We start from the raw sequence: 24,857 nt of genomic DNA, 5'->3' as shown, positions 1-24,857 counted from the left end.
TAAATAGACCTACCGTTCGCTATAGTAATCTACCTTTGCTTTCAGTATGGAACTTTTTTTCTATCAGTGATGGATGCAATGGTCAAACAATGGGAATCCACACAGGGACCCCAAGAGGATGTAAATGATGAAGATAGCCACTCCTACAATAGTGAGCATGAATTTTGATTTACTTAGCCACATTTTTCTACGGATCTGCTGTGACCGTTTCTGGAAAACCAGAGATGAAGTTGTTAACCTATCTGTTTGATCAACCAACAGGTTGATTTTATCTCCTCGACTGAGGAGTTTATTGATGTTCTCCAACATGAATTGCCTGACTTCTTCTACTTCTTCGTTTGCCAAAAGAAGCTGGTTGGGGTTGATTTGGTCCGAACTCGAGCTTCCAAGCAATGCAGAAGTTTCATTGTCAGTGCCATCATTTCGATTTCCATAGCTATACATTCGCTGGTTTGTGTCGTAGTTTATCTCTTCAAACTTTATGATTTGATTCATGTAAGGCTTGAATTCTCCCATTTTATGCTTCAATTGTTGTGGCTGGTCACTTTTAGTAGGATCAGAATCGAGCCTGAATTCGATGTACTTATCCGTAATCTTTTTCAATATTGTCAACACGAGCGTTTTGTTTACATTTGCATGCGCTATCGTCACTACCGTGATCATATCACTACTTCCATCGGCATTGGTTAACGATTTCTTCATGAAATAAAGCAGAAGTCGCATATTGGTGGAATTGGTAGTGAGAGGAATAGAACCTACTAAAGTTTTCGAAGCATTGATCAACCCTAATTCCTGAGAAATGATCTCAGAACAATTTAGATTGTTTATGAGGGGAATAAGCTGATGATTCTCATAGGTATAAAGCGTGGTTGAGTTGGACGTCAACGTCGTGTGTATCACTTGTCATAGTCAGTAAATTGAACTACAATCTCACAATGAGGTATTCATCGAGAAGTGGAACAAAAATCACACATCAGTGACTTTTCTGCTCTTTGATTTAGTGGATATACTTACAATGTTTATGGAGATCTGAATTATTCATGTTGAACCAGTTGCTCTAGCTTTCGGAACTCGTATGACTGGTAGTCGATAAGCAGATGAATCTAAAATAGTCCCTTTCTCCACAAAATTGTTTCCTGTTCGATCACGTGCAAGATGAGCCGTTTAAGCAAGTGATGAGACAGCCAACAAATTGCTATTAATGGGTATCGGAGTGGAAATCTAGTCATATTATACTATCAACAAGTATTGTGATACTATGGAAATGCCAAATTCGTCAATTTGATTCGTTTGCCTGAATAAATGCATTCTGAATTGAGACATTCTTGTTTCGCAATTATCGCTAGAATTCACAGAATTCGCAGCCATATTGTAATATTCATTACTAAGAACATGCCTACTACATTTTGTCGACCATTAAGATCAAAACTAAGACTTCTTCATGAAGTTTACATTAAACGAGAACTTGCCTCTAGTACACTGTCTGACCAAGGACCCCATGCTTGTACTTAGAGTGATATTTCTCCAAATACTTTCTTGTCACGTGAGGTCTTCTCGGTTATATGCAAGTGCATACAAATTTATTTAATGAAAAATATATCAGCATAGAAGTATATATTCAAAATTATCGAGATCAGCGACCAATGGGGAAATATAGAAAGAGATTTAACGAGAAGGCTCGTTCAGGCATGCTTGCTAAGCAGGCAGCCTTAAGGAAAGTCAGAAACAAACAGTTCAATAGACCCACAGAAGAAGCAATCAATGGAGATGAGCCAGCAGCTGCGAATGTAGATCCTACTAAACTTTTCAACGAAGAAAACTCCAATTCTGAAATACTAAAGCCCATGACAGACGAAGAAAAATTGGAACGCAAGAGAACTTTGGAAGCCACCCTATATGCCGAAAACCAGAAGGAGTCCAAAATGTCGAGGTCTAAGAGAAAGAGACTTGACAAGTATATAGACCATCAGTTAAAGAGAGAGGAAAAGAAAGATTTATTGGAAAAATTGTCCAAAACAAAGATAGATACTAGCATTTTGACGGCATCCAAGAACTTAGGAAGGGGTAAACTGACAAAAAGAGAAGATATGATAGAAGCTTTAGAACTCGAAAGGCAAGGAAGAGCAGACGAATGGACAAAGGATGTACTTTACGAAACAAGGGAAGTTAAGGAATGGGACGAAGATGATGGTCAATTTTATGGCGAACCCACTCAGGAGGAATCTTCCATCAAAGATAAGAGCGAAAATTCTGAAATAGATGATCAAGATTCTGACGCAGACTCCTTATCTGAATTTGGTGAAACTACTGCTTCGACAACATCTTCTTTTGTAGATAACCGTCCAGCTAAATTTGGAGGTAGTGGTTCAGGGTTTGGATTCGCAAACTTACCGAAGATTGAGAGATCTACACTGCATAAAAAGTATACATGGAGACTTAAGGTTGAACAAGAGGAAAGGAAGAGGTTGAAGTTGGCCGATGAAGACGACTTCATGTCATCTTCTGACGAACACGATGAAGAAGAAGAAGAAGAAGATGACGAAGAAAATGAAGGCAGTGCTGAAGAAGTAGATCAGGACGATGACGACAGTGCTGAAGAATTAGATGAAGTCGATCACGAAAATAGCGAAGAAAGCGACGAAGAAAGTGATGAAGAAAGTGATGAAGAAAGTGACGAAGATAGCGACGAAGAAGAAGAAGAAGAAATTCCTCGTCTTCTACAGAGCAAACCCAAGCATTCCAAAATCGCAGAATCTTTTAAAGAATGGGCAGATCAACAAGTTCGTCAAATTGAGGGAAGGGAAAACACTTCAATGCCGGAGGTTTCTGCTGCTGTCAAGGAAAAATACTCTAAACCTACAGTTCACGAGGAGGATTTCGATCGTCCCGAAGATGACGAAAATTATATTCCAATCAATCAGCAATTGCAAAGAGATGCATTTTTCGTTGAGGTCACAAGATCAGATGAAATCCAGAAACAAAGAATGAACTTACCAGTATTTGGAGAAGAACACAGAATCATGGAAGCAATTCACCACCATGACTGTGTAGTTATTTGTGGTGAGACCGGGTCTGGTAAAACCACTCAAGTTCCTCAGTTCTTGTATGAAGCTGGTTTTGGAAATGATGGAAGTGAATTGTACCCAGGTATGATTGGTGTCACCCAACCCAGAAGAGTTGCCGCTGTGTCCATGGCTGAAAGAGTAGGAAATGAATTGGGAGACCATGGAGAAAGAGTTGGTTACCAAATTAGATTCGATGCTACTATAAAAAACGAAGGAAAACCAAATGGTACTGCCCTAAAGTTCATGACTGATGGTATCTTGTTGAGAGAAATGATGAAAGACTTCTTGATCACAAAGTACTCTGCAATCATTATCGACGAGGCTCACGAAAGAAACATCAATACTGATATCTTGATTGGTATGTTGAGTCGTGTCTTGAAGTTGAGAAGAAAATACAGCACTGAAAACCCGGAGAAGTACAAGCCTTTGAAACTCATTATTATGTCTGCAACATTGAGAGTATCTGACTTTTCTGATAATCAAACCTTGTTCAAGATTCCTCCTCCAATTTTGAAAGTTGATGCTAGACAGTACCCAGTAAGTGTTCATTTCAGCAAGAAGACAAACTTCGACTACATTGATGAAGCATTCAAGAAGACTTGTAAAATCCACAAGAAGTTACCACCAGGGGGGATCTTGGTTTTCTTGACTGGACAGAATGAAATCACCACATTAGTGAAGAAATTACGCCAGCAGTTTCCATTTCAAGAAACAGGACGTAAGAAGAACTCAATTAAGTACGATGAAGAACAACAGGTCAGGCTCAACAAGGAAACTGATGCCGAAGCTGAAGACGTTGATTTCAGCGTCAATGTCAGAGAGCTCATGGAACAGGAAGGAGATGAAGAGGTTAGCGACGAAGACGAAGAAGAGGAAGAAGGCTTTGAAGAGGTTTTAGAGCCTCACCAATCCGAGAATGACCCCTTATATGTTTTACCACTTTACTCATTATTACCAACGAAGCAACAGATGAAGGTGTTTGAGTCCCCACCTCCTGGTAGCAGAATCTGTATTGTAGCTACCAATGTAGCTGAGACATCTTTGACTATACCAGGAATACGTTACGTGGTAGATTGTGGTCGTTCTAAAGAAAGAAAATACAACGAAGAAAACGGAGTGCAATCCTTTGAAATCGACTGGGTTTCTAAGGCTTCTGCAGATCAAAGATCTGGTAGAGCTGGTAGAACTGGACCTGGTCATTGCTACAGGTTGTATTCGTCTGCTGTTTTTGAATCATTCTTTGCACAGTTCAGCACTCCAGAAATTTTACGAATGCCTTTCGAAAGTATTGTTCTCTCAATGAAGAGTATGGGCATTGACCAAATAATTAATTTCCCATTCCCAACTCCTCCTGATAGAACTGCTCTTAGGAAAGCTGAAAGACTCTTGACAATCTTAGGAGCCTTGGATAGAGAAACGAAACAGGTGACTGACTTGGGAAGAACAATGTCCCATTTCCCTCTCAGTCCTCGATTTGCTAAAATCTTGATTATAGGTAACCAACTTGACTGTCTTCCTTACATTGTAGCTCTTGTCTCTGCCTTGTCCGTTGGAGATCCATTTCTCACAGAGAACGAACTTGGAATAAATACAAGAAGGGTCAATTCTGACGACGAGGAAGAAGAAAGGAACCAAGATGAGGAAGAAGAAAAGAGAAAAACAAGAGTTAAGTTCAACCAATCAAGAGCTATGTTCTCAAAATTGGATAAAGAAAGTGACGCTTTGATGTTGCTTTCTGCGGTTTGTGCATTTGATCATGTCCCTCAAGACAAGAAGGCTGGCTTCCTCAGGAACAACTTTTTACGTCCTAAGTTGATGGAAGAAATCGCAAAGTTGAGAAAGCAGGTGGATTTCATAGTTAAGTCTCATACTGCTGTTGACTCTATTGCCAACAATACTGGTGCTGTAGAAAAGAGTATGAAGCTAAAAATTCCTGATAAGAAGCAGGTAGCAGCTATAAAGCAGATGGTTGCAGCTGGATTCATCGACCAAATTGCAATCAGAGGAGACTTGGCATCCACCGATATCAATATACCTAACAAGACTTCCCTCACCAATATCCCTTATATCCCCGTCTATCCTATCAGTACCGATGCTGAGTCGGAGCCATACGTGTACATACATCCTAACTCCATAATAACCGGAAGTGGTTCCATTCCAGGCTCATACTTGGTATACCAAAGTTTGAATACTGGAGCTAATATCAAAGAAGGTAAAGGTCCTAGAGTAAGAATGAAGCCATTGGTTGGAGTCAGCGGTAAGCAATTGGCTAATCTTGCTCGGAACTCGCCACTTCTTACATACTCCAAACCTTTGGGCCATCCATATGCTCCTAAGAATATCACCCCAAACAAAAGAGAATGCTACGTAGTTCCCAGATTTGGGGCCGCCATCGGCTCGGGTGGTGTTGGCTGGGACTTGCCAGCAATTAAGGTGATTCAGGTGAAGCAGAATGGAGCTTGGGTGACAGAATCATAGCTGCACATTGAGCATCTAAAATTAATAGCATTTATCATAGAAACAATTTAATATTATTGAACCATGTCATAGTAGAGCTTTATTTGGGTTCTTGCGATCTCACAATTTTCTTTTTTGGGTCTTTTTTCGCAACCTTCATCAAAATATTAATTCCTTGCAAATTATTAAAATAGAGGTAGGCAAAGTTTGCAAAATCATTATCTGTTGAGGATCAGAGTAAATCTAAACTTATATTTAGCTGTGACAAATGAGTCCCAAAGAACTAAAACTGGCAAATTGTGTAAAATCTGGGATGGTTTTAGCTGCTAACTACTCTACTGGCATCTCGTTTAACGTTTTCACGTGACTTAACACACCCTGCAGGATTCTGAAATGTTTATTTTCATTAACAAAATATCGCTAGATCGATTCAAATGTCTATTGCCCTTCTCTTACAGACAAACAACAAAGAAAAACTCAAAACTAGCCAGTAGGAGTTTGTTAATGTGCTCCATCGTCTGAAAAATATGGCTGAAAAAGAAAAGGCTCGATTGCGCCGCAATACGTCCCAGGAACTGCGACCTCTCATACCGTCTCATATACTTGATGAGGCTACCCAGAGACTTTTTGTATTGTCACTATTTGTTTTAATTCAGAGTTGGAAGCTTTATGATGTCACGTTGCTAAAATCAAATGCCTTGGCAGAATATGCTTTGACTCCATTGAACAATTTCTCGTTTGTCTTGAAGTATGCTATCATAGATGGCCTCTTCTTGTGGCTCTTGCCAGTATTGAGTATCCAGTACTTGATCTTTTCTCCCTTGAAGACATTGTTGTTTGCGCTCTTGCTCAATGGAGTGACATTTTTCCTTGTAAGCAGCGTACCGGGCCCATTATTGGGAAGTATATTCATGCCGTTATGGAAATTGGTGTTCCAGAACAGGGAATTGACCATTGTAGGGGACTCAATTGACTTGAACTCTGTAGTGGATATGGATTCCCATTTCAAGGGTAAACTCACCATTCATTATTTGCCTGATTCTTCTGCCCGAATGAATCCTTTCCATTTTGATCAGCTCTGTTTGGACCCTAATCAGATTCTAGAGATGCCAGTAGAGTTCAATACAACCACCGATATTGGCTACTTACAAATTGAACATACTGCGGTCAACAATGAAATCAAGAATGTGGACTTCAAAGGTCACTCCCTACGTAGGTTATTGAGAGGAGACTACCGTTATTTATCCAAGTATCCTGAGTTCAAACGAGGCGACGATCGTGTCTTCTACATCCTGTTCCCAATCAGCGAGCCTGGCTCGTATAAGATCAAAAGCGTGACAGATTCAAAGGGATTAAGCATCAGAACCTACAAGTCCGAGTTCTTGATTTCCAGCTGTCCTAGAGCCCAATTTTCATATCCACCTAATTTCGACGATTCTAAGAACTACAGATGTATAAACAGTAAACAGGATGAGGACAGTTTGCATATGCCTTTAGTTGAGTCCTTCGGTGTAACTCCTATGTCAGTATTGATCTCTTCATCTTTGAATGGAAAATTCTACAAAGAATTCAATGTTACAATAGGCGACAAGACAACGTCATCGTCCAGCAAAGATATATCGTGGCTAAAAGCATATCAGATCAGCAGAAATACATTGGAACAAGAAATCTCAAAGGATAGTGACTTTTTTTCCGTAGCAGGAGAAGGAATATTGAAGTTTCAATTGATCGAAATAAGGGATTACTTAGGAAACACCAAAAGGTACAACCCCTTATCAGATGAAAAGGACATCAGATTTGAATATGAATTAAAGAGAGGCCCAAAATTGCAAATTGTTGACCTGGATTCAGTTACAGAGTTGCTTCTTGATGACAAAAAGACAATCAAGATATTGGGCACCGAATCGTTGAAAGAAACTGATTTTCCATTATCTGTAACTATCGTTCATTTACTTAATACAGCAACAAATATAACCAAAGAGTTTACCAAAAGAAGTGATCTTGATCACGGTATTCAGATTTCTCAACCGGGTATCTACCAATTGTTGGAAGCCAAGACTAGGTATTGCGACTGTGAACTTGTAGGACAAGCTGTGAATATTACCGTTGCTCAGCCTCCAACAGTTGATATTAATGCTACACCTATTTCGGATAAGTGTCTCGGAACTGTTGGTTACACTTTTGATCTTGATTTGTCTGGAAAACCACCTTTTCAAGTTCAATATCATATTTATACGAGACAGTCCAATGGGATCTTGAGACCTGTTCATAGCTCGAATGGAAAATCTTCCAGATTAATCAGAACATTGGAGAAGAGGCATTCTTTCACTTTCCGTCCTCCAGCAGAAGGAAACTACGTGGTCGTTTTCAACAATCTCAAAGATCTCAACTACAACCAGAGACCTGTCGTATTGGATGAACTGAGATTTACGTATCTGACATACTTTAAGAAACCGTCAAGAGTATCATTTTTTGCGGGAAATGCACAACAGAAAACAATAAACACGTGTTTTGGAGAAAGAGCAAAGATTCCACTATACTTTGAAGGCAATGGTCCATTCACATTTAATTATGATTTTGTCGATGTTCGTACAGGTCAAAAATTGGTCAATACAGTCACAATAGAGGATATACTGTCCTATGAAATCGAAGTACCAGAATCAATTAAAGGAGGAAAGTACGAAATAAAGTTATCCAATATTACAGACAAGGCTGGTTGTAATGCCATTTTGGATGAAAGAGAAAGAATCATAATCAATAGCAGAACCGACATACCAGAGGTTCAAATCAATAATGAAGTCAGTCATTTTCAGATTGTGGAAGGTGACTCAGTTGAGATTCCAATTAAAATCAAATCTTCTGTTGGAAGAACCAACAACGACAAGATTGAATACGATTTTATTGATCTTTTCGATAAGACCAAGCGTACTAGAAGATCCTTACAAGGCAATAGACCACTTCGAGTTAATGCAGCCGGAGAGTATTCACTTGCAAACTTTGAAAATGGAGGGTGTAGCGGAAAGGTTATAGGCCAAGACAAGAAAATCACTGTGTCTTACTATGATAGACCAAGACTTGTAGTTTCCAGTCCTAAGGAAATGAAGCAACATAAAGACGATTCTGCCCTTCATTTACAACCAATCTGTCAAGACTGTAAGAACCAAGTGCAAATCACCCTTGAAGGAACCGTGCCATTTGTCGTTGACTATGAAATTAGATATCCAAATGGAAGAGTAGAAACTAGATCCATGAATGTGGCTTCTCGTCAATTGATGATCGACTTACCAACTGCTCACAGTGGAAGGTACGAATATGCGTTCAAGGGTATTTATGACAACTTGTATACAAAAGAAAAAGTTCGGAATTTCCATCAGAAATTGCCGAGAGTCTTCTACGATGTCAACCCTTTGCCATCATTGGAATTTGACCAAGAACTTCAAATTTCTCAACTTTGCGAGAATAGAGTCAGACCTGGGAAGCCTCTCGTGAAAATACCTATTCAACTCAGCGGTTCGTTCCCATTTAAGATCAATGCCACATTGACACATGCGGCTACTGGTTTAAAGGAAACATTAATTTTTTCAAAGGTTACTGAAAACTCCATTGTTGTCAATGGTAATAAGTCTATCAAGGTTGGTGAACATATCTTAACCATTAATGAAGTAACTGATGGTAACGGGTGTTCGAAAAAAGATTTCCTTCCTTCAAACAATTACATTATAGCAATAACCGAAGTTCCAAACATCTTCAATAGCTACCCGACCCAGCAACATTATTGTGTTGGAGACCACATTGCATTCAAGTTGACAGGTGTGTCACCTTATACCGTGTACTACAATTTTAACGAGAAGTTGCAGAAGGCTGAAGTGCCATTTCTTTTCCTGAGATTGGCTTCCAAGCCAGGATTCTTGACTATCGATGCTGTTCAGGATTCTTCAGCTAGTAGTTGTTTGGTTAACTTTACAGCTCTTGGTTCACCAAGAGAGGATTTGAAACTACAAGTTCACGATTTGCCTTCTGTCGAAGTCAATAAAGGTGATTATATTGTTGAGGATTTACATGAAGGAGAACAGACAGAATTGATTTTCAGATTCTTTGGGGTTCCACCATTCACTGTGACATACGTTAGGACTACAGAATTAAACGACAAGAAGCTGAAGAAGAAGGCTGAAGCCAGAAAGATAATAGAGACTCATACCATTGACAATATCATGGAATATGAGTATACTGTTTTGGCCAGTCTTGAAGGTACTTACGAGGCCATTGTGATACTGGACGCATACTGTACTGCCAGAAGAAGTCTAGAATAAGATCAATTATACATACCAAAATAGAAGTGTAACATAGTTAATAGCATAGTAATCATTGCATTGTATAAACAGTAGCATTAGTTCGTAACGTTGTAGATATGATTAGAAAACTTAAAATCGATTGTATTTGCAATACCAGTAATTATCAACAATGGATGGAAAGAAGTTTACTGGCTCGTTAATATTCATTTCTCGAAAGCAGGCTTGTCAACTTCTTTATCAAAAGGATGGAATTCCTTCCGGATGGCTTCGGCCAATTCAATATCCATATTGGTTACCCTGTGGCCAACGTCATGAGTTGTGAGAAGAAATTCGACCTTATTGTATGTCGTGGTTATGGTTGGATGATGTTTCAAGGAATTGGCACCATCTGCTACTTTGTTCAAGAATTTCCAGGTATCTTTGAACGTTTTGAATTCGTAGTTAGCATGGAGAAAATCAGTCTCGCCATAGGAAGAGGGTCTTCTCAGGTGAGACCAGATACCAATTGAGGCAGCCGAGGCATTGGCGTTCTTGGTCCAAGACTGGATAGCGTCTTTGGTGAGAACAACGTAATTTGGCTTCTTCATTGTATGAGATAAAGATATGATCTATGAAATCAAATGAAATATATGAGATTAGTGGTACTGATAAATTTAATAGAATGAAAATGATGAAGTATTGAATTGTACCAGAGATGATGAGATGAGATGAGATGAGATGAGATGAGCTTAGGCTATTAGGTTGCGAAATGGAGCTGCTGTTCAATCTTATCTTCTTGTCCTAGTCCTATATTCTTTATTCTTTACCTATATATGACGACCTCCATCGATGATCTGTTCAGATCGAATGTTTTCCAGTTAATGTGCGTTATTAGCTGTTCTTATATTGTAGACATCATCTGATACGCACACTGATCATACCTCTGTATAGTGTTGGTACACAATAAGGCTAATACAGTCTAGATGCGTGGTGGCACAATTCGCGTTACTGTTTAGTGTCATTTGGCATATGCCCTACTGATTTGGTTCTTGGTTCTGAATTAGGTGCGTTGTGGATAGTGATAAATATTCGAACATTGTAGATCTACAAAATTTCATTCAATACACAATTAATAACTCCCATATTTGAGAAATTCATATCCAATTCAATTCTCCAATTGACCTAAGACCGGTTCGTTCTCCATCTCCAGACTACAGTCGCATCAGTGGAGTCTGGATATGATTTCCTCTCTTTGTATTCTCCACTGGCCAGAATCCGATCTGCACAGCCAGGTACTCGTGAGCCGAAGATATCGGAACGATATACCCAATGAAAGAAGTATAGTGTCCAGCTTCGAAATCCTTTATAAGAAGCTTCGTCCAGAAGAAAGAGTACCTTTTAATTATCATCGAGGAATTAATTACGTTCACATCCGAGGAGCCAACGATATACTTCTTCTTGTGACAGCCACCACAAACATCAACGCCATGCTGGTAGTCGTTTTTCTCAACAGTTTCTATGGAATTCTCCATAACTATTTATGCCAGCAATTATCCTCCTCGAACAACGAAGATTTTAAACATCTTCTGTTGGACCGAGACAGCATTATAGACAATGTCAATCTCATATTTGAGCTCATTGACGAATGTTTGGACTTCGGCTTGATACAGCTGACAGATTACAACATCCTCAGAGAATACATCAAGGTTAACGTCAACTTGCCGAGGTTCCGGGCGGATGGCTCGGATATCACGTCAGACGAATCAGATAGCGAGAGCAACAGTAAACACGATGTGAAGTCACGAGCACGAGCCAAGTCTAAATCAAAGTCAAACTCTCAAACAAACCACAATTCCAATATTAAATCGACATCAAATCATGCGATTACCAACGACGTAATAGATCACAGTTCCGAATTCGTGAACAGTTCTGTTTTACGTACCTATTCGCTGGCTATCAATTGGCGACAGAAGGGGATTTTCTACTCTAAGAACGAGATCTATATTGATATTATAGAGGACTGTGAGTTCTACTACGATCTTGAATTGGGCGTAATAAAGCGAAACGAAGTATTTGGAACATGTGCAGTCAAATGCTATCTATCAGGAATGCCTGTTTGTCGTATAGGTTTCAACGAAAAGCAGATTTCTAGAATTGGAAACGGAGACCCAGATGATGCTTCAGAAAACGAGACTGAAGTCCTTCCTTCCAACCAACTTAAGGCGGATGATAGAGAAGAAGAGGAAGATGATGAAGAGCTCGAGCTGAAAGAGAAATCGCCTACTGCAGAACCTGAGCTCGCGGTCCAGTCCAAGAAGAGTAGGATTCCTATTAGAAATGTCCAATTTCATCAGTGCATAGAGTTAGCAACCATATACAAGAATAATTTAGTTACATTCATTCCACCAGATGACAAGTTTATTCTCATGACATACCATCTAGAACAACAGAAACAAAAGAAGAAGTTACCATTGATTATGATAGAGCCCACATTCAGAGTGTTGAAGAGCACCAACAAACTTCAAGTGTTGTGTGTGGTACTGACAAACTTCAAAAAGAGAATTCATTGCCAGAATCTCATGGTGAGAATACCAATCAACCCGAACATATTTGAAGTAGATATCGGGAAAGACGAGGATTGTTTGAAATATAGAGCAGAGACTGGTGAAGTAGGCTATAAGGTGGATTCGTCAGAGTTAGTATGGAAGATTGGTGCAATAGATGGAAGAGAACAGGCGAGGATGATGGCTGAACTTACATTGACTTCAGCTGAGAAGGTCAATACGACCTACATTCAAGATGTTCTACTTCACAGAGGACCTATTAGAGAAGCTTCTGCGCCATCGGATGATGAAGATGAGGATTCAGCACAGGCTGAACTTGACCAATTCTATGGTGTTCATGGCCAATCGTCATCTCTGGCCAAGAAGTTGACGAAGCAATGGAAAATACAAAATTTTGACAATGACATCAAGTTGAAGTTCAGCATTCCCATGCTCGCATATTCGGGACTCAGACTCAATTATCTAAGTGTGGTTGAAGACCAACTCAAGTACTCGTGCTTTCCGTGGGTCCGGTATGCCACGGAATCTGATCCACATAAAAAGACCGGTAAAGGCGATAACAAAGACATTGCGGGCCAGAACTGTGATTATAGGTTCCGGATTGGTATCAGTAGTTTCCAGATCATTGGAAATGGAACAGATAAACCCAAGTCGTAGACATCACATCATCTACTAATGGGAATGAAGGTGGAAGATGATGAACTATTAACATTAGCAATACTAGCATGCATCGTTGACTAACATTTTGAAGAGGGGTATATTAGAGACAAGGCTACGAAAATGATCGTAGAAGTAGGAAAGTTCCGCAATGTGGTAATATACGAATGTCAACCTTAGCGAGATTCTAGTTAACAACAGGAAGCAATTGGCTTTTAGAGTAAGCTTAACAGGATAAACACAAAAGTATAAGAGTAAAGTAATCAGTAATTGTAGAAGTAACAAAGTAGAATAATGACATTAGAAATGATGGTAAACCTACAAAAGGAAGTAACAGTACACGGAAAATTTGGCGATAGTGTATGGTGAAGGAAAAGTATTTAAGCACACAACGCAGATTGCCATTAGCAAAATAAGAAATAAATTGAGAAACCAATTGCCGGCAAGATATAGTCAGATTATCTAGATTTTGTACCACATTCTCCTCTTAAGCCCCCACAGCAAAGTACCGACTGGATGTAGTCGCCGACAATGGTTTCTAATTTTTCAGCTAATTTTGCACCATTATTATTGTTCAAATTGGCTCGCCAAATTTTTTTGCACCTACAGGAAAAAGCACCCGCATCGGGAATTGGGATCCGCTCGCACCAAACACAAAATGCTAGTCGGGCCTTATCTTATCTTGTTTTAGCTAAAAGGGGCAATTGTGTCAAGTAGAGCCGCCGGATTGTCAGAAGAATAAAAGTGGAAACTTTTGCTGTGTTCGGCTGTTAAGAGACGGTTTAGCAGTGAAAGTGACTTGATTCTTGAATTTTCAAGCCAGTGTATGAGCTGATTTCAATTTACCCCAGACTGCCCCAGGTTCCACAGTAGTGCCCATAGTAGACGAATAGCCAAGTATTAATAATGGCAGATGGCACTGACCAAAACCTTGCAGGTCCTACTGCAACATCAGCATCACCAACTTCAACATCATCCGGGAAAATTGCAAATAAGTATACTTCTGCATTTTCAGCAACACCATCTTCATCGAATTCTTCTACCTCAAAATCTTCCAAATCTTCAAATGCCCCATCTACATCAGCATCCAATGATCGCAAACGGGTTCGTCCCAAGACGACAAAGTCCAGAAATGGCTGTATTACATGTAAGAGAAAACGCTTGAAATGTGACGAAACCAAACCAGCCTGTCTCAACTGTAAGAAAAGGAATATTGAATGTGGAGGCTATGCCACTAACTTCAAATGGAGATCTTTTGGTGAAACCGACTCCAATAGTACTGTAACCAGTTTCACAACATCTACAAAGGACAAAAGAACATCCATTTCCGTCATCTCTACGAGCCCAACTTCGACGTCTGCATCAATATCTTCAACCGCATCTGTACCTTCATCAAACTTGACATCTGCTTCTTCTGAGCAAAAGTCAAATAGTCTCAAGCGTCATCTAGAGCTTGCCTCGCTTTCTGTCACTGGAAGGACCATTGATGATATCAAGATCGAAAACGACTTAATCTCGAAAGGAATAAATCCACACAGTTATAAAAGGAAAAAGCACCATTCCGATTTCAGTAGCCAACACATGATCCATGCTGCCTCTGTAGATTCTATACCGAGAAGAAGCAATAGCATGTCTAAGGATATGTCTCCAGTAGCCAGAGAATCGCTTGTTAGATCCTTCAGCACGAACTCGACTATGGAATCTGGGAATTTGATAACTTCATTAAGGGAAGAATACTCTCGTGATACTTCCGCCCGTCTTGATTCTCTAGCTGATGCTGCAGTAGACGAAATGAATCGTTCTCCATCGTCTATAAAGAAAGAATCTATAGCCGAAAGTCCGGCTCTGCAACTTCCTTTTTCACCTAACTTCGGTGATTTTCTTACTGTTCGTTCTCCGGCTGGTTCCGTAGACGAAGTGTCAAGTAGTCATACAGATAAGGCACAAGCTGCCCCAACGAGTTTGCTACTCTCCAGAGAGGCAGAGATCTTAAACGAAATAAACCTCACACCTTCGCTCTCTGCTATAATCAATTTTGCTTTCAGTGTAGACGATCCAAAGGATGCCTTCATTGATGGAAAGACCAAGTTTCCCTTTGAAGGTCCATTCAGTCCTTTGACGTTGACATTTCCATATGATAACCACGAAAATGGAACTGAGTCATCCACAGCAAACAAACAAGATTCACCTTTGTCATTTGGAAAAATGGCCCTTAATATGAGAGATATATCTTCTCCTGTAGCATCTGTAATCACACCATTGTCGACCATACCCGATAGCCAGCTTAACAGGTCCTTAGTTAAGACATCAGAACAAGAGCAAATCTTGCATTTATACTCTCGGTACACTTGTTGCATCATGTCTATAAAGAATGGAGCCAACGAAAATCCCTGGCGAAACTTGATTGTGCCTCTTGCTACTAAGTATTCGTGTTTATTCAACTCGATTGCTTCTATGACATTATTTCATTTAGCAGGTAACAGCGATTTGAAAGGAAATGGAGCTGATATGAGAGCTAAGGGGTACATCTACTTAAGGAGATGCATCCTTGAGTTGGCCAGTGGACTTTCCAAAGTCAATGGCGAGGGTGAAGACAACGAAGAACTTCCAGCCGATATTGCACTTGCCACTTGCCTAAATTTGGCCGTTTGTGAATCTTGGGATATACAAACTTCTAGCGGAATAGCTCATCTTAAAGGTGCCAAAAGTATGATCCAGAAGGTCTTGACACTCTTGAGAGACCAACAGCAGTCTTTATCAAAAAAGAGGAAGGAGTTGGAACTTGTTTCAAGTCCAGCAGAAAGCGAGCATCAGTATAATGAACTTGTTATTTCTAAAAAGAAAGACTTGGAAAAGAAATTAGTATTAGTAGAAGACAACGAGTGGGAATGTTTATTTGAAGATGCTGGTAGCCAAGAAGAACCATCAGGACAGGGATTTGCCAATAGAGTAGACAAGAGTAGCATTCAAATTCCCAAGAGCTTACAATTCCTCTTCAATATCTGGATATATTTTGAGGTATTAGCTCAAATGACTACAGACACCAATTATGACGACAAGGGAGTGGATTTAGTGGCTACAATTACCACTATGTTGCAGACATCTCAAAAGAACCACAGGAAAAAGAGTGGTGGCAGTATTCTGCTGCTAGCAAGCGAACACGGTGACGTCGATGCTGACACTGGTTCACACAAATCAGATTCAGGAGAACTGAGCGTCACTGAATCGATTACTAGAAATGGATTTAGTCTTTTCGAGAACTTTGACTCCTTTAGCTACAACACTGAGTATGTAGATCCATTATTGGGATGTGCTCAATCACTCTTTCTGATCATGGGTAAAGTTGCAAACTTGATTGCCAAGATTAGGAAGTCTAGAAGAAAGGAAACAGAGAGTCAAAACTGGAAAGGAGCAAAACCAAGAAATAGTCTCAAAACCATAACTCTTGCTACCGAATTGAAGCAGCAACTTGTTAACTGGAAACTGACTATAACAGCTTCCATGATTAACCAAGCCAATTTGTATGACGACAACAATGGAAACACTTGGGATCTTCCCTCGTGTATTGCAACAGCAGAAGCTTATAGATTTGCTACAATTATCTATTTGCATCAGGCAGTTCCTGAAATTCCATGTCCTTCTACACACTCATTAGCAGAGAAGATATTTATACTCTTTGCATCAATTCCAACAAATTCCGATTTGCATGTCATTCACATCTTTCCCCTTCTAGTTGCATCTTGTGAGGCAGAACCGGGAGATGAAAGAGAATGGTGTGAGACGAGATGGAAGTTGCTATCTGAAAAGATGTGGATTGGTAACATTGACCGTGCATTGCAGGTTGTCAAAGAGGTATGGAAGAGAAAGGATGATTACAAGAAGAAGAGGAGAAGAGGAGAGTTTGACGAAGCTACGATGAAAGGTGGTGCCAATAAAGAAGATGAGGACTCGTTGAGAAATATTTCTGCGCAAATCAGCGGACTTATGTCTGTTATCAATGACCTGAATGGCTCTTCGCTGGAAGATATTCGTGGTGGAATTGGTTCAAAACTCCATTGGAGCACCGTGATGAAAGAATGGGGGTGGGAAGTCTTGTTAGGTTAGGGTGTTTATAGATAAGTGAAAACAAGGCAGAATCGTGACAATTTGAAGATTGTAATCTAAAATTAATTGAAAGAATTTTGTATATTTTTCAAATTTTGCATCTATTTCCACAATCACTTTTGTGGGGAATTCTCTGTTTGTGCATCACTGCATACGAAAAATTTAATTTGATAGTGACTCAATTTTGCAATCATTCCATAATTTTTCAAAATATGCGACCATAATTTTGAACTATATCATTTTTCAAATCAAGATAAAAAATTTTCAACTCATTGCTTTCCATTATTAACTTCAAAAATGTTGAAATTGAATTCTGGAAAGCGTCTTGCAAGAATAGGATGTCAATTGAGTAGAAGAATGAGCACGGAAGTTCCGCGTGGCCAGTTTCTTTCGAATCCCTTTGAAATAGACAATATACAAGTTATAAGAGAAACCAAAGACCATTTTCCTAAACCGTCGTTGATCTCATTTGACGTATTTGGCACCCTTTATGAACCTAGCCCTGCTATTTCACATCAGTATCACAAAATCGCTTCTGAAGAGTTTGGAATCATCAAGCCTGTAGCAGAAATCGAAAAAGAGTTTCCTGTTTTGTTCAAAGAATTGGAGGAGTTGTATCCCAACTACGGTAGATTCAATGATGAAATCCAGGGTTCAGACCATTGGTGGCTGGAACTTATTGTGAGACTATACAATATTGAAAGCTACAAGACCAACAAGCATTCAGCGGCATTATGTAACCGTCTCTTGAACCACTTTACTGGACCTCTGGCTTACAAGTTGTATGACGATGTAATTCCTACACTCACCAAGTTGAAGAATAACGGTATCAATATGGTAATCTCAACTAATTCTGATGGAAGAGTACGGGATATTATCCATAATCTAGGTCTAGCACAATTCTTCCCCAACGACAACTTTTACCTTTCCTACGATATTGGAGCTGTTAAGCCTTCCAGACAGTTCTTTGACAGTGTGTCTCTGCAATTCTACATGAACAATTATCATAAAAGGCTTCTTCGCAAAAATCAGGGTGCTTTCTTAGAGAATTGCTGGCATGTGGGCGACAGCCATCTGAAGGATTTCCTTGGTGCCATAAGATCAGGCTGGAATGGTGTGCTTGTAGATCGAGATCAGACTAGCGAATTTTTTAGTACCAGAACGAAGAAACCAGAGAAGGAAGAGTATGCTGGTTGTGGGCTTTCGGGGATGCCTGGCAAAAACAAGCCGACTGATATGTTGATGCTAGCAAATAACAGAGTGGTACTTACACGTTTGGAACAGTTGTTGGAGATGTTCAACATTGAGTAGTCTACATTAGGTGTCCTATATATTAATGAAGACAATGTTAATTCGATAGGAACTTTGAGAAAAATGAGAAAAACTGGAGAGTCAAGTGACAAAAGCCATACGAAATTGTAAGTATATTCTTGTCAGCGTATAAGTCAGATATGCTTAAAGTCGGACGGGTTCACACACATTGAGCACTGTTGGAAATTCAGCCTGAGTTGCGATATCAGCCCACAAATCGCATTCTGAGGACGGTGCGGAAAGAGTAATAATTATTAGATAGATCTCTCAGATGAATCTCGTAGAAATCTCTCGCTAAAGCACCTGCTTGTCTCGTCCATCTCGTCATTGTTCTTCGTCTATATATAGTGTTCGTTCCTACCCACACATAATCGTGAATGCCCCTTACGTCATTCGCACCCAGAGATGGATATCTAATCTGCATACGTCATTATTACACAAGGCTTTTGCAATCACCTAATAATAGCTTGAGTAAACAGACCACGAAAAAGATGTAAGTGCGGGTCTTTCATCTGCGCCTGGTCACGTGCAGTCCAAGATTTCTTAGAGCCAGATGTCCACCTCTCATAGAAAATTAGCATCACAATAATAAAGACCATAATCCTGATTTCTTTGCATACATTTTCTTCTTTCCCTCCCCTTCACAATTCACACGGTGTGTCCAAGGTTTGATCTCTGAAACAAGCAGCGATAGAATTAAGTCGCATAACATTGCAAATCTCGCAATCTGTCCTTTTACTTAAAAGGAAGTGCTGATCTGAACCTTAGTCGCACAGATCGATAGGTCAAAAGCATTACAATAGCATTGGGCAGTAACCAGTAACGAAGATACAATTGTAACTTGACCCGTTTGACGTCCATTGTTGTTCGAATCAACTAGTTTCCAAAAAATTTCCAAGAATTGTATTATCAAGTTATTTGATTTCCTTTTTTACTTTCAACACATTCTAAAAGCTTACTGAACGCATCAACAGTCAGCAATAAAAACAAATAAGTATGTTGAATCCATCCCGTTTGGCGTCCACTTTCGTCCTCACGTTGCTGGCAATATTATCTGTGTCTGCAGTCAGTCTTGATGTAGACAGTAAAGAATCTGTGTGTGACGCAGCCAAATATGTTCTTGACGGTACACTCAACTACTACGAAGGGTTGAAGCCCGGTGGTACTGTAGGGATGTTTGCACCACCCAACTATTGGTGGAACGCTGGGGAAGCCTTTGGTGGAATTGTTGATTTCTACACTTTCTGCAACTCGACCAATGAGACTTTGAGAGAACTTATCATTGATGCTATGTACCACCAGGCTGGTGAGAACTTCAACTATATACCCTCTAACCAATCCATGACTGAAGGTAATGATGATCAAGGTGTTTGGGTGATGGCTATCATGCAAGCTGTAGAGAGAAACTTCACCAACCCTGCAGATCACAGTTGGTTGTCGATGACTATCGCTGCTTTCAACACGATGAATGCCAGATGGGATACTGACCATTGTGGAGGTGGGTTGAGATGGCAGATATTCACCTGGAACTCGGGCTACAGTTACAAGAACTCAGTGTCGAACGGATGCCTTTTCCACCTTGCTGCTAGATTAGCTAGGTACTTGGGAAACGATACCTATGCTGATGTAGCCGACAAAGTTTGGGACTGGATGGAGAATACAGTAGAATTCTTAACTGATGTTGACGGAACTGTCACACTTTACGATGGTGCTAATATCGACACCAACTGTACTGATCTCACCAAGAAACAATGGACATACACCTATGGTATCTTCATGGCTGGTGCTGCGTACATGTACGACTACACCAAGGACGAGAAGTGGCTCAACAGAGTGAACGATTTGATGGAAACGTCGGCTTCTACTTTTTTCCCTAAAAGCAACGGTGGGTATATGACGGAAATCCAGTGTTTCTTCTCCAATACATGTAACAACGATCAGAGATCGTTCCGGTCGTTGTTCTCACGTTGTATAGGTCTCACCATGAAGTTAGTCAACAGTACTCAAGAAGTATTAGGACCGTTGATAGAGCAAAGCGCCAAAGGAGCAGCTGCATCGTGTTCTGGTGGTGCTGATGGCATAACATGTGGTATGAACTGGGCCTCGGGCAATTGGGATGGCATTTATGGGCTTGGTGAACAAACGTCGGCTCTAGAGGTCATGAATGCATTGATTGTAGAGGAGCCTTTGAAAAGATCAGCCGATCCCGAAGTCGCTGACAAGATTGACTATAACGCAGGTCTTAACTCTCATGATACAGTTAACCAAAATGAAATCACTGTGACAGGTAAGGACCGGGCCGGTGCCGGCGTCTTGACGGCCGTAGTGCTTGGAATCTTGTTAGGAGGAGGAGCCTGGATGATTTTCTAAATGCATTTATATACTTTCTTATACTGCTACTATAGTCACTATTGTATGGTGGCAGTTCTAGTTACTACTTTATCTACTTTGAATATATTGCGAAAGACAAAGATGAGAAAAAGAATATAAATAGGACATATGATTTCAAGAGTATGAACTAAACCATGTGAACTAACCAGTACGATAAAATCTCACTCTACAGAAAGTACTGATCTAATCCATCTTTTTCATTTTTTGTACGTCTGATAATAATGGCCGCAAAACTATTCTTATCTGAGAGCTGGCTAAAATTTAGTTGATATTGTGCGCGATGGAACCGCTGCCAGCCTAATTAGGAATGAAGTGAAAATTAGAAAAATGAAATAGTACTTCTTCACCAAGAAATTCATTGCTTTACTTACACTGTTGTAGTCAGTCACGATGGTGTTGTTTCCAAGCATCAACAAGCTCGCCAACCCAAATACGGTAGGCGGGCTTCCTGGAGGAAGACGGAGACGTTTGTTCATTCCTCCCTCCACACAGTATCCATTATTTCTCTATGGGTTAGGTGAAGATCAGAGATCTTTCTTATCAATGATCGAAAGCGGTTCCGCTATAGGTGTTGAACACGAGATCAGTGATGCTGCCAGTGTCAGCACCTCACGTTCTTTACCGTCTACTTTGAGCTCAGTACATACTGGCGAAGACCAAGAGTCATTTCATAGTTGGTTGGTAGAAGAGCACCAGAGGCGATATATGGCTGTAGAAGAGCTGGAAGAAGCACTTTCTGCACGAAGAACGGAATCTAGATCAACTCATCGTTCGTCATTCTCGTCCATAATCTCCTACAACCAGTTAGAAGACTTCATAAATCTAAAAACGAACTACTACATAGAAGGAAAAATGATTCTCAGATATGCCATACCCTTAATTATTACATTTGTCTTGGAACACTTCTTTTCCATAGTGTGTTTATTAGTGGTAGGACACCTCGGTAAGAACGAATTGGCAGCGGTATCGTTGGCTACGATGTCGTCTACTATTACGTTTGCTATTTTTGAAGGTATAGCCACAGCTCTAGATACTCTATGTCCCCAAGCTTACGGTTCTGGCAACTACGAGTTGGTCAACATCTTCGTGCAACGGTGTACCGTGTTCTCCTGGATGGTGTACATTCCTTGTGGAATATTGTGGTGGTATTCGCATCACGTATTGCAATACGTCATTTCTAGTAAAGAGGTTCTAGAGCTTACGACTTTGTTCTTGAGAGTGTTGATCTTAGGTGCTCCAGCGTATATTATGTTCGAAAATGGTAAGCGTTTCTTACAAGCCCAGGGTATCTTTGAGGCTGGAACGGGGATACTTTTTGTCAGTGCACCAGTGAACATATGCTTATCCTATTTTTTGGTATGGAACCAGACGTACGGCATAGGCTATGTAGGAGCACCGATCGCAGCTGTAGTCAACTTCTGGTTGATGTGCACCTTGATGGTACTCTATGTAAAGTATATTGATGGAGGTAAGTGCTGGTTCGGTATTGCTTCCTTCCTGGAAATCTTCCAACAGTGGAACGAATTGTCACAGTTAGCCATTCCTGGCATTGTCATGTTGGAGTCAGAGTATTTGGCATATGAAATAATGACCTTGTTTGCATCCTACTTCGGAACAACCGAGTTAGCTGCTCAGAGTGCTGTTTCTAGTATCGCATCATTAACTTATATGGTTCCGTTTGCTGTAAGTATCGCTGCATCAACGAGAATCGCTAACTTCATTGGCGGGCAGAATATTGAAGGAGCAAGAACCGCTACAAAGATGGCATTGGTAATAGCGCTTTTTGTGGCTACATTAAACTGTCTTGCATTATTTACATTCAAAAAACAGATAGCCCAACTTTTCTCACAAGATGAAGGTGTGATAGCGTTAGTTGTGCAATTGTTCAACCCGCTAGTGTCTATAATCCAGATTTTCGACGGTACGGCTTCGGTAGCTAGCGGTATCTTAAGGGCACAAGGTTCACAGAAGATAGGTGGAGTCATTAACTTCGTTGCCTACTATGCATTTGCCTTACCGCTAGCACTTGTTCTCAGTAAAATTGGCGGTCTTAAACTTATTGGGCTCTGGCTAGGAATTGGTAGCGGCATGATCCTTATTGGGCTTAGTGAAACGCTTGTGATTATATTCAGCGACTGGGAGGATATTGTCTTGAAGGCAGGTTTGCGTATGGAGCAAGATATAGAAGATGAAGAAGAGGCTAGTATATAGCCCACATGGCATTACGTTGTTGACACGTTTAATATTTTACAACAGCATCAACACCATAAACGATTAGTTCTCTACTTCCAGATCCCAATGTAGATTTCTATCATGCTTTCATAACTCAATTGTGGCATTAAAAGAATTACAGACAAGTTAGATGAAATGTCTTAGAGGGCCGAAAAGTTTCTCAAGGGCCTTGAATTAATGCAACGGATATGTGCCACTGGTTTTTTTATGCTTTAGGACGCAAAATGAAATTCGGTATGCACTGAAACAGGCAACAGATTTTAGATCCCTACTCCTTAGACTTTACAATTGTAAACTAAATAGTTTGGCGGATAGATCCAAAACAGGATCTGATTCTCTAGCCGCTATTAATAACATTATTTGATAAATTTATCAGTTCTTGATTCTCTGCTTCTAGATGTTCTTCGAAATGTCTCTAGACTTGATCATTGTCTATAGTCTTCACAATTTATCCGAATAGAGCTATACAGTAAAGATATTTAGATTAATATCGAGAATGAATTTTGTAAAGATTATGGTAAGTTTTAACACTAATGAACAGGAAAAATTAATTGACAGTTTCTTAGGAGAAATATTAGGTGCAGGTTGCAAAATATTAATAGGTAAATAATTATTTTGTATGTAGAAGGATTATTGCCCATAGTTATCGTTGTCACAATACCAAGTATTTTACTGGGCCAGATGTACATGTACGCAGTTCGTACTTTTTCAGAGAATTAGCCTAACCAATGTATGCCACTACGTTAAAAAAAAAAATTGCTACATCAAATTCTTCACTTTTACGTGGCAAATGCATTCCTTCAACACAGGAGCTGAATTCTGTAGTATAGTGTCGTGCGATACTTGCGTTCGCCTCCTTTGAAGAGCCCAACTGAATTCGTTAAAAGTATATCGAGATATACACATGCAATCCAATGAAGGTTTGGGTGCCGTGTATATTGCTCTAACATCTTAATGAAATATAAGTTCTCGTTCATTGAAGGCACGTGCATTACTAATTGACGACCATAGTTTTCAAAATTTCCTATGTGTACAGTTGAACGACTTTCAGATGTTGCTGCATTGGAACATTTGAAATTGATAATTTGACTGACTCTTAATACATACAATTCTCCAGGAAATAATCAAAATGAGATGGCAACTTTGCATAGGGAAATGATTTTTGCATGGGAAACCAGGAACCGTAATCAAATTTAGTTTGCCTCAAAAAGAAGACACTTTCCGGTTTCAAGAGGTTCCAAATTAAACCCTTTCTATTTTTTTACCTTGATCACAAATTGGTGCATTCAGAAATTTTCTTATTGTATTGTAGTTAAAAAGGTAAATCTAAAATTACTACTCAGAAAAATGAGTTCATGCAACTCGTTATATATACTTATTTTTCAGATACGCCTCGTATCCAAGTGGTTCATTGACTGCAAGTTCTATGAATTGATCAGTACTCTACCGATCTTTGCGGAAATACTTGAATAATTTCCAAATTTAGTAGCGACTCTAGAATATACATCCCAGTTCTTGAATTGAGCTTGCTTCTATATGGATAGAAACATAATCAGATTTGTAATTAAGATGACTCCGATAACTAATGCAGTGGACTTTGAAGGGGTCAAGTCCAACCTTTTGTTCCAAACCGGAGAGGTGCTGACAGCAAATATTGCCAAACCAAGATCGAACAAAACCAAAGACCACATCAGTTCTCTATTTGGTACCAACTTCGAATTCTCATTAGTCCGACCCAGGAAGAGCGGAATATCCTGACCTCTGGATTGCTCTAAGGAAGACGTAAACACCAACAGTGAGAAATG

The 24,857-nt window shown here is 39.9% G+C and overlaps 9 protein-coding genes across 9 annotated transcripts; 7 read left to right on the top strand and 2 right to left on the bottom strand. All coding sequences in view use genetic code 12, as the record gives it.

Annotated features, from left to right (window-relative positions):
- Positions 1–63: 63 nt before the first annotated feature.
- On the bottom strand, positions 64–723 carry PICST_41744 (predicted protein; the record flags this gene model as incomplete). The annotated part of the gene is made up of 1 exon (XM_001382215.1): positions 64–723. One exon carries the CDS (start codon positions 721–723, stop codon positions 64–66), a length of 660 nt encoding a protein of 219 aa, XP_001382252.2.
- A 920-nt stretch (positions 724–1,643) lies between these two features.
- Positions 1,644–5,602, top strand: ECM16 (part of small (ribosomal) subunit (SSU) processosome (contains U3 snoRNA) ExtraCellular Mutant DEAH-box protein involved in ribosome synthesis; the record flags this gene model as incomplete). Its single annotated transcript, XM_001382749.1, has 3 exons — positions 1,644–2,190; positions 2,236–4,664; positions 4,707–5,602. The coding sequence occupies 3 exons, from the start codon at positions 1,644–1,646 to the stop codon at positions 5,541–5,543; spliced, it is 3,813 nt and encodes a 1,270-aa protein (XP_001382786.2).
- Positions 5,603–6,049: 447 nt separating this feature from the next.
- On the top strand, positions 6,050–9,832 carry PICST_41690 (predicted protein; the record flags this gene model as incomplete). Its single annotated transcript, XM_001382748.1, has 1 exon — positions 6,050–9,832. The coding sequence occupies one exon, from the start codon at positions 6,050–6,052 to the stop codon at positions 9,830–9,832; it is 3,783 nt and encodes a 1,260-aa protein (XP_001382785.2).
- A 185-nt stretch (positions 9,833–10,017) lies between these two features.
- Positions 10,018–10,401, bottom strand: PICST_29375 (transcriptional coactivator; the record flags this gene model as incomplete). The annotated part of the gene is made up of 1 exon (XM_001382214.1): positions 10,018–10,401. One exon carries the CDS (start codon positions 10,399–10,401, stop codon positions 10,018–10,020), a length of 384 nt encoding a protein of 127 aa, XP_001382251.2.
- Positions 10,402–11,031: 630 nt separating this feature from the next.
- PICST_42610 (clathrin adaptor) lies at positions 11,032–13,014 on the top strand (the record flags this gene model as incomplete). Its single annotated transcript, XM_001382747.1, has 1 exon — positions 11,032–13,014. The coding sequence occupies one exon, from the start codon at positions 11,032–11,034 to the stop codon at positions 13,012–13,014; it is 1,983 nt and encodes a 660-aa protein (XP_001382784.2).
- A 1,113-nt stretch (positions 13,015–14,127) lies between these two features.
- Positions 14,128–17,118, top strand: PICST_41012 (predicted protein; the record flags this gene model as incomplete). Its single annotated transcript, XM_001382746.1, has 5 exons — positions 14,128–14,295; positions 14,434–14,938; positions 14,999–15,058; positions 15,239–16,144; positions 16,214–17,118. Coding segments are annotated over 5 exons (2,544 nt in total), but the record flags the coding sequence as incomplete, so codon positions are not given.
- A 357-nt stretch (positions 17,119–17,475) lies between these two features.
- Positions 17,476–18,429, top strand: PICST_41148 (predicted protein; the record flags this gene model as incomplete). The annotated part of the gene is made up of 1 exon (XM_001382745.1): positions 17,476–18,429. The coding sequence occupies one exon, from the start codon at positions 17,476–17,478 to the stop codon at positions 18,427–18,429; it is 954 nt and encodes a 317-aa protein (XP_001382782.2).
- Positions 18,430–19,074: 645 nt separating this feature from the next.
- On the top strand, positions 19,075–20,904 carry DFG5 (filamentous growth, cell polarity and elongation). The gene has a single exon (XM_001382744.1). The coding sequence runs from the start codon at positions 19,426–19,428 to the stop codon at positions 20,797–20,799; it is 1,374 nt and encodes a 457-aa protein (XP_001382781.2). The 5' UTR covers positions 19,075–19,425; the 3' UTR covers positions 20,800–20,904.
- Positions 20,905–21,210: 306 nt separating this feature from the next.
- Positions 21,211–23,031, top strand: PICST_54310 (predicted protein; the record flags this gene model as incomplete). Its single annotated transcript, XM_001382743.1, has 1 exon — positions 21,211–23,031. The coding sequence occupies one exon, from the start codon at positions 21,211–21,213 to the stop codon at positions 23,029–23,031; it is 1,821 nt and encodes a 606-aa protein (XP_001382780.2).
- Between the last annotated feature and the right edge of the window lie 1,826 nt (positions 23,032–24,857).

Source organism: Scheffersomyces stipitis, chromosome 2 (assembly GCF_000209165.1).
Source record: "Scheffersomyces stipitis CBS 6054 chromosome 2, complete sequence".
Taxonomy (NCBI): Eukaryota; Fungi; Ascomycota; class Pichiomycetes; order Serinales; family Debaryomycetaceae; genus Scheffersomyces; species Scheffersomyces stipitis.
Note: the sequence above shows the minus strand (reverse complement) of the source record. Positions and strands in the feature narration are given on the sequence as shown.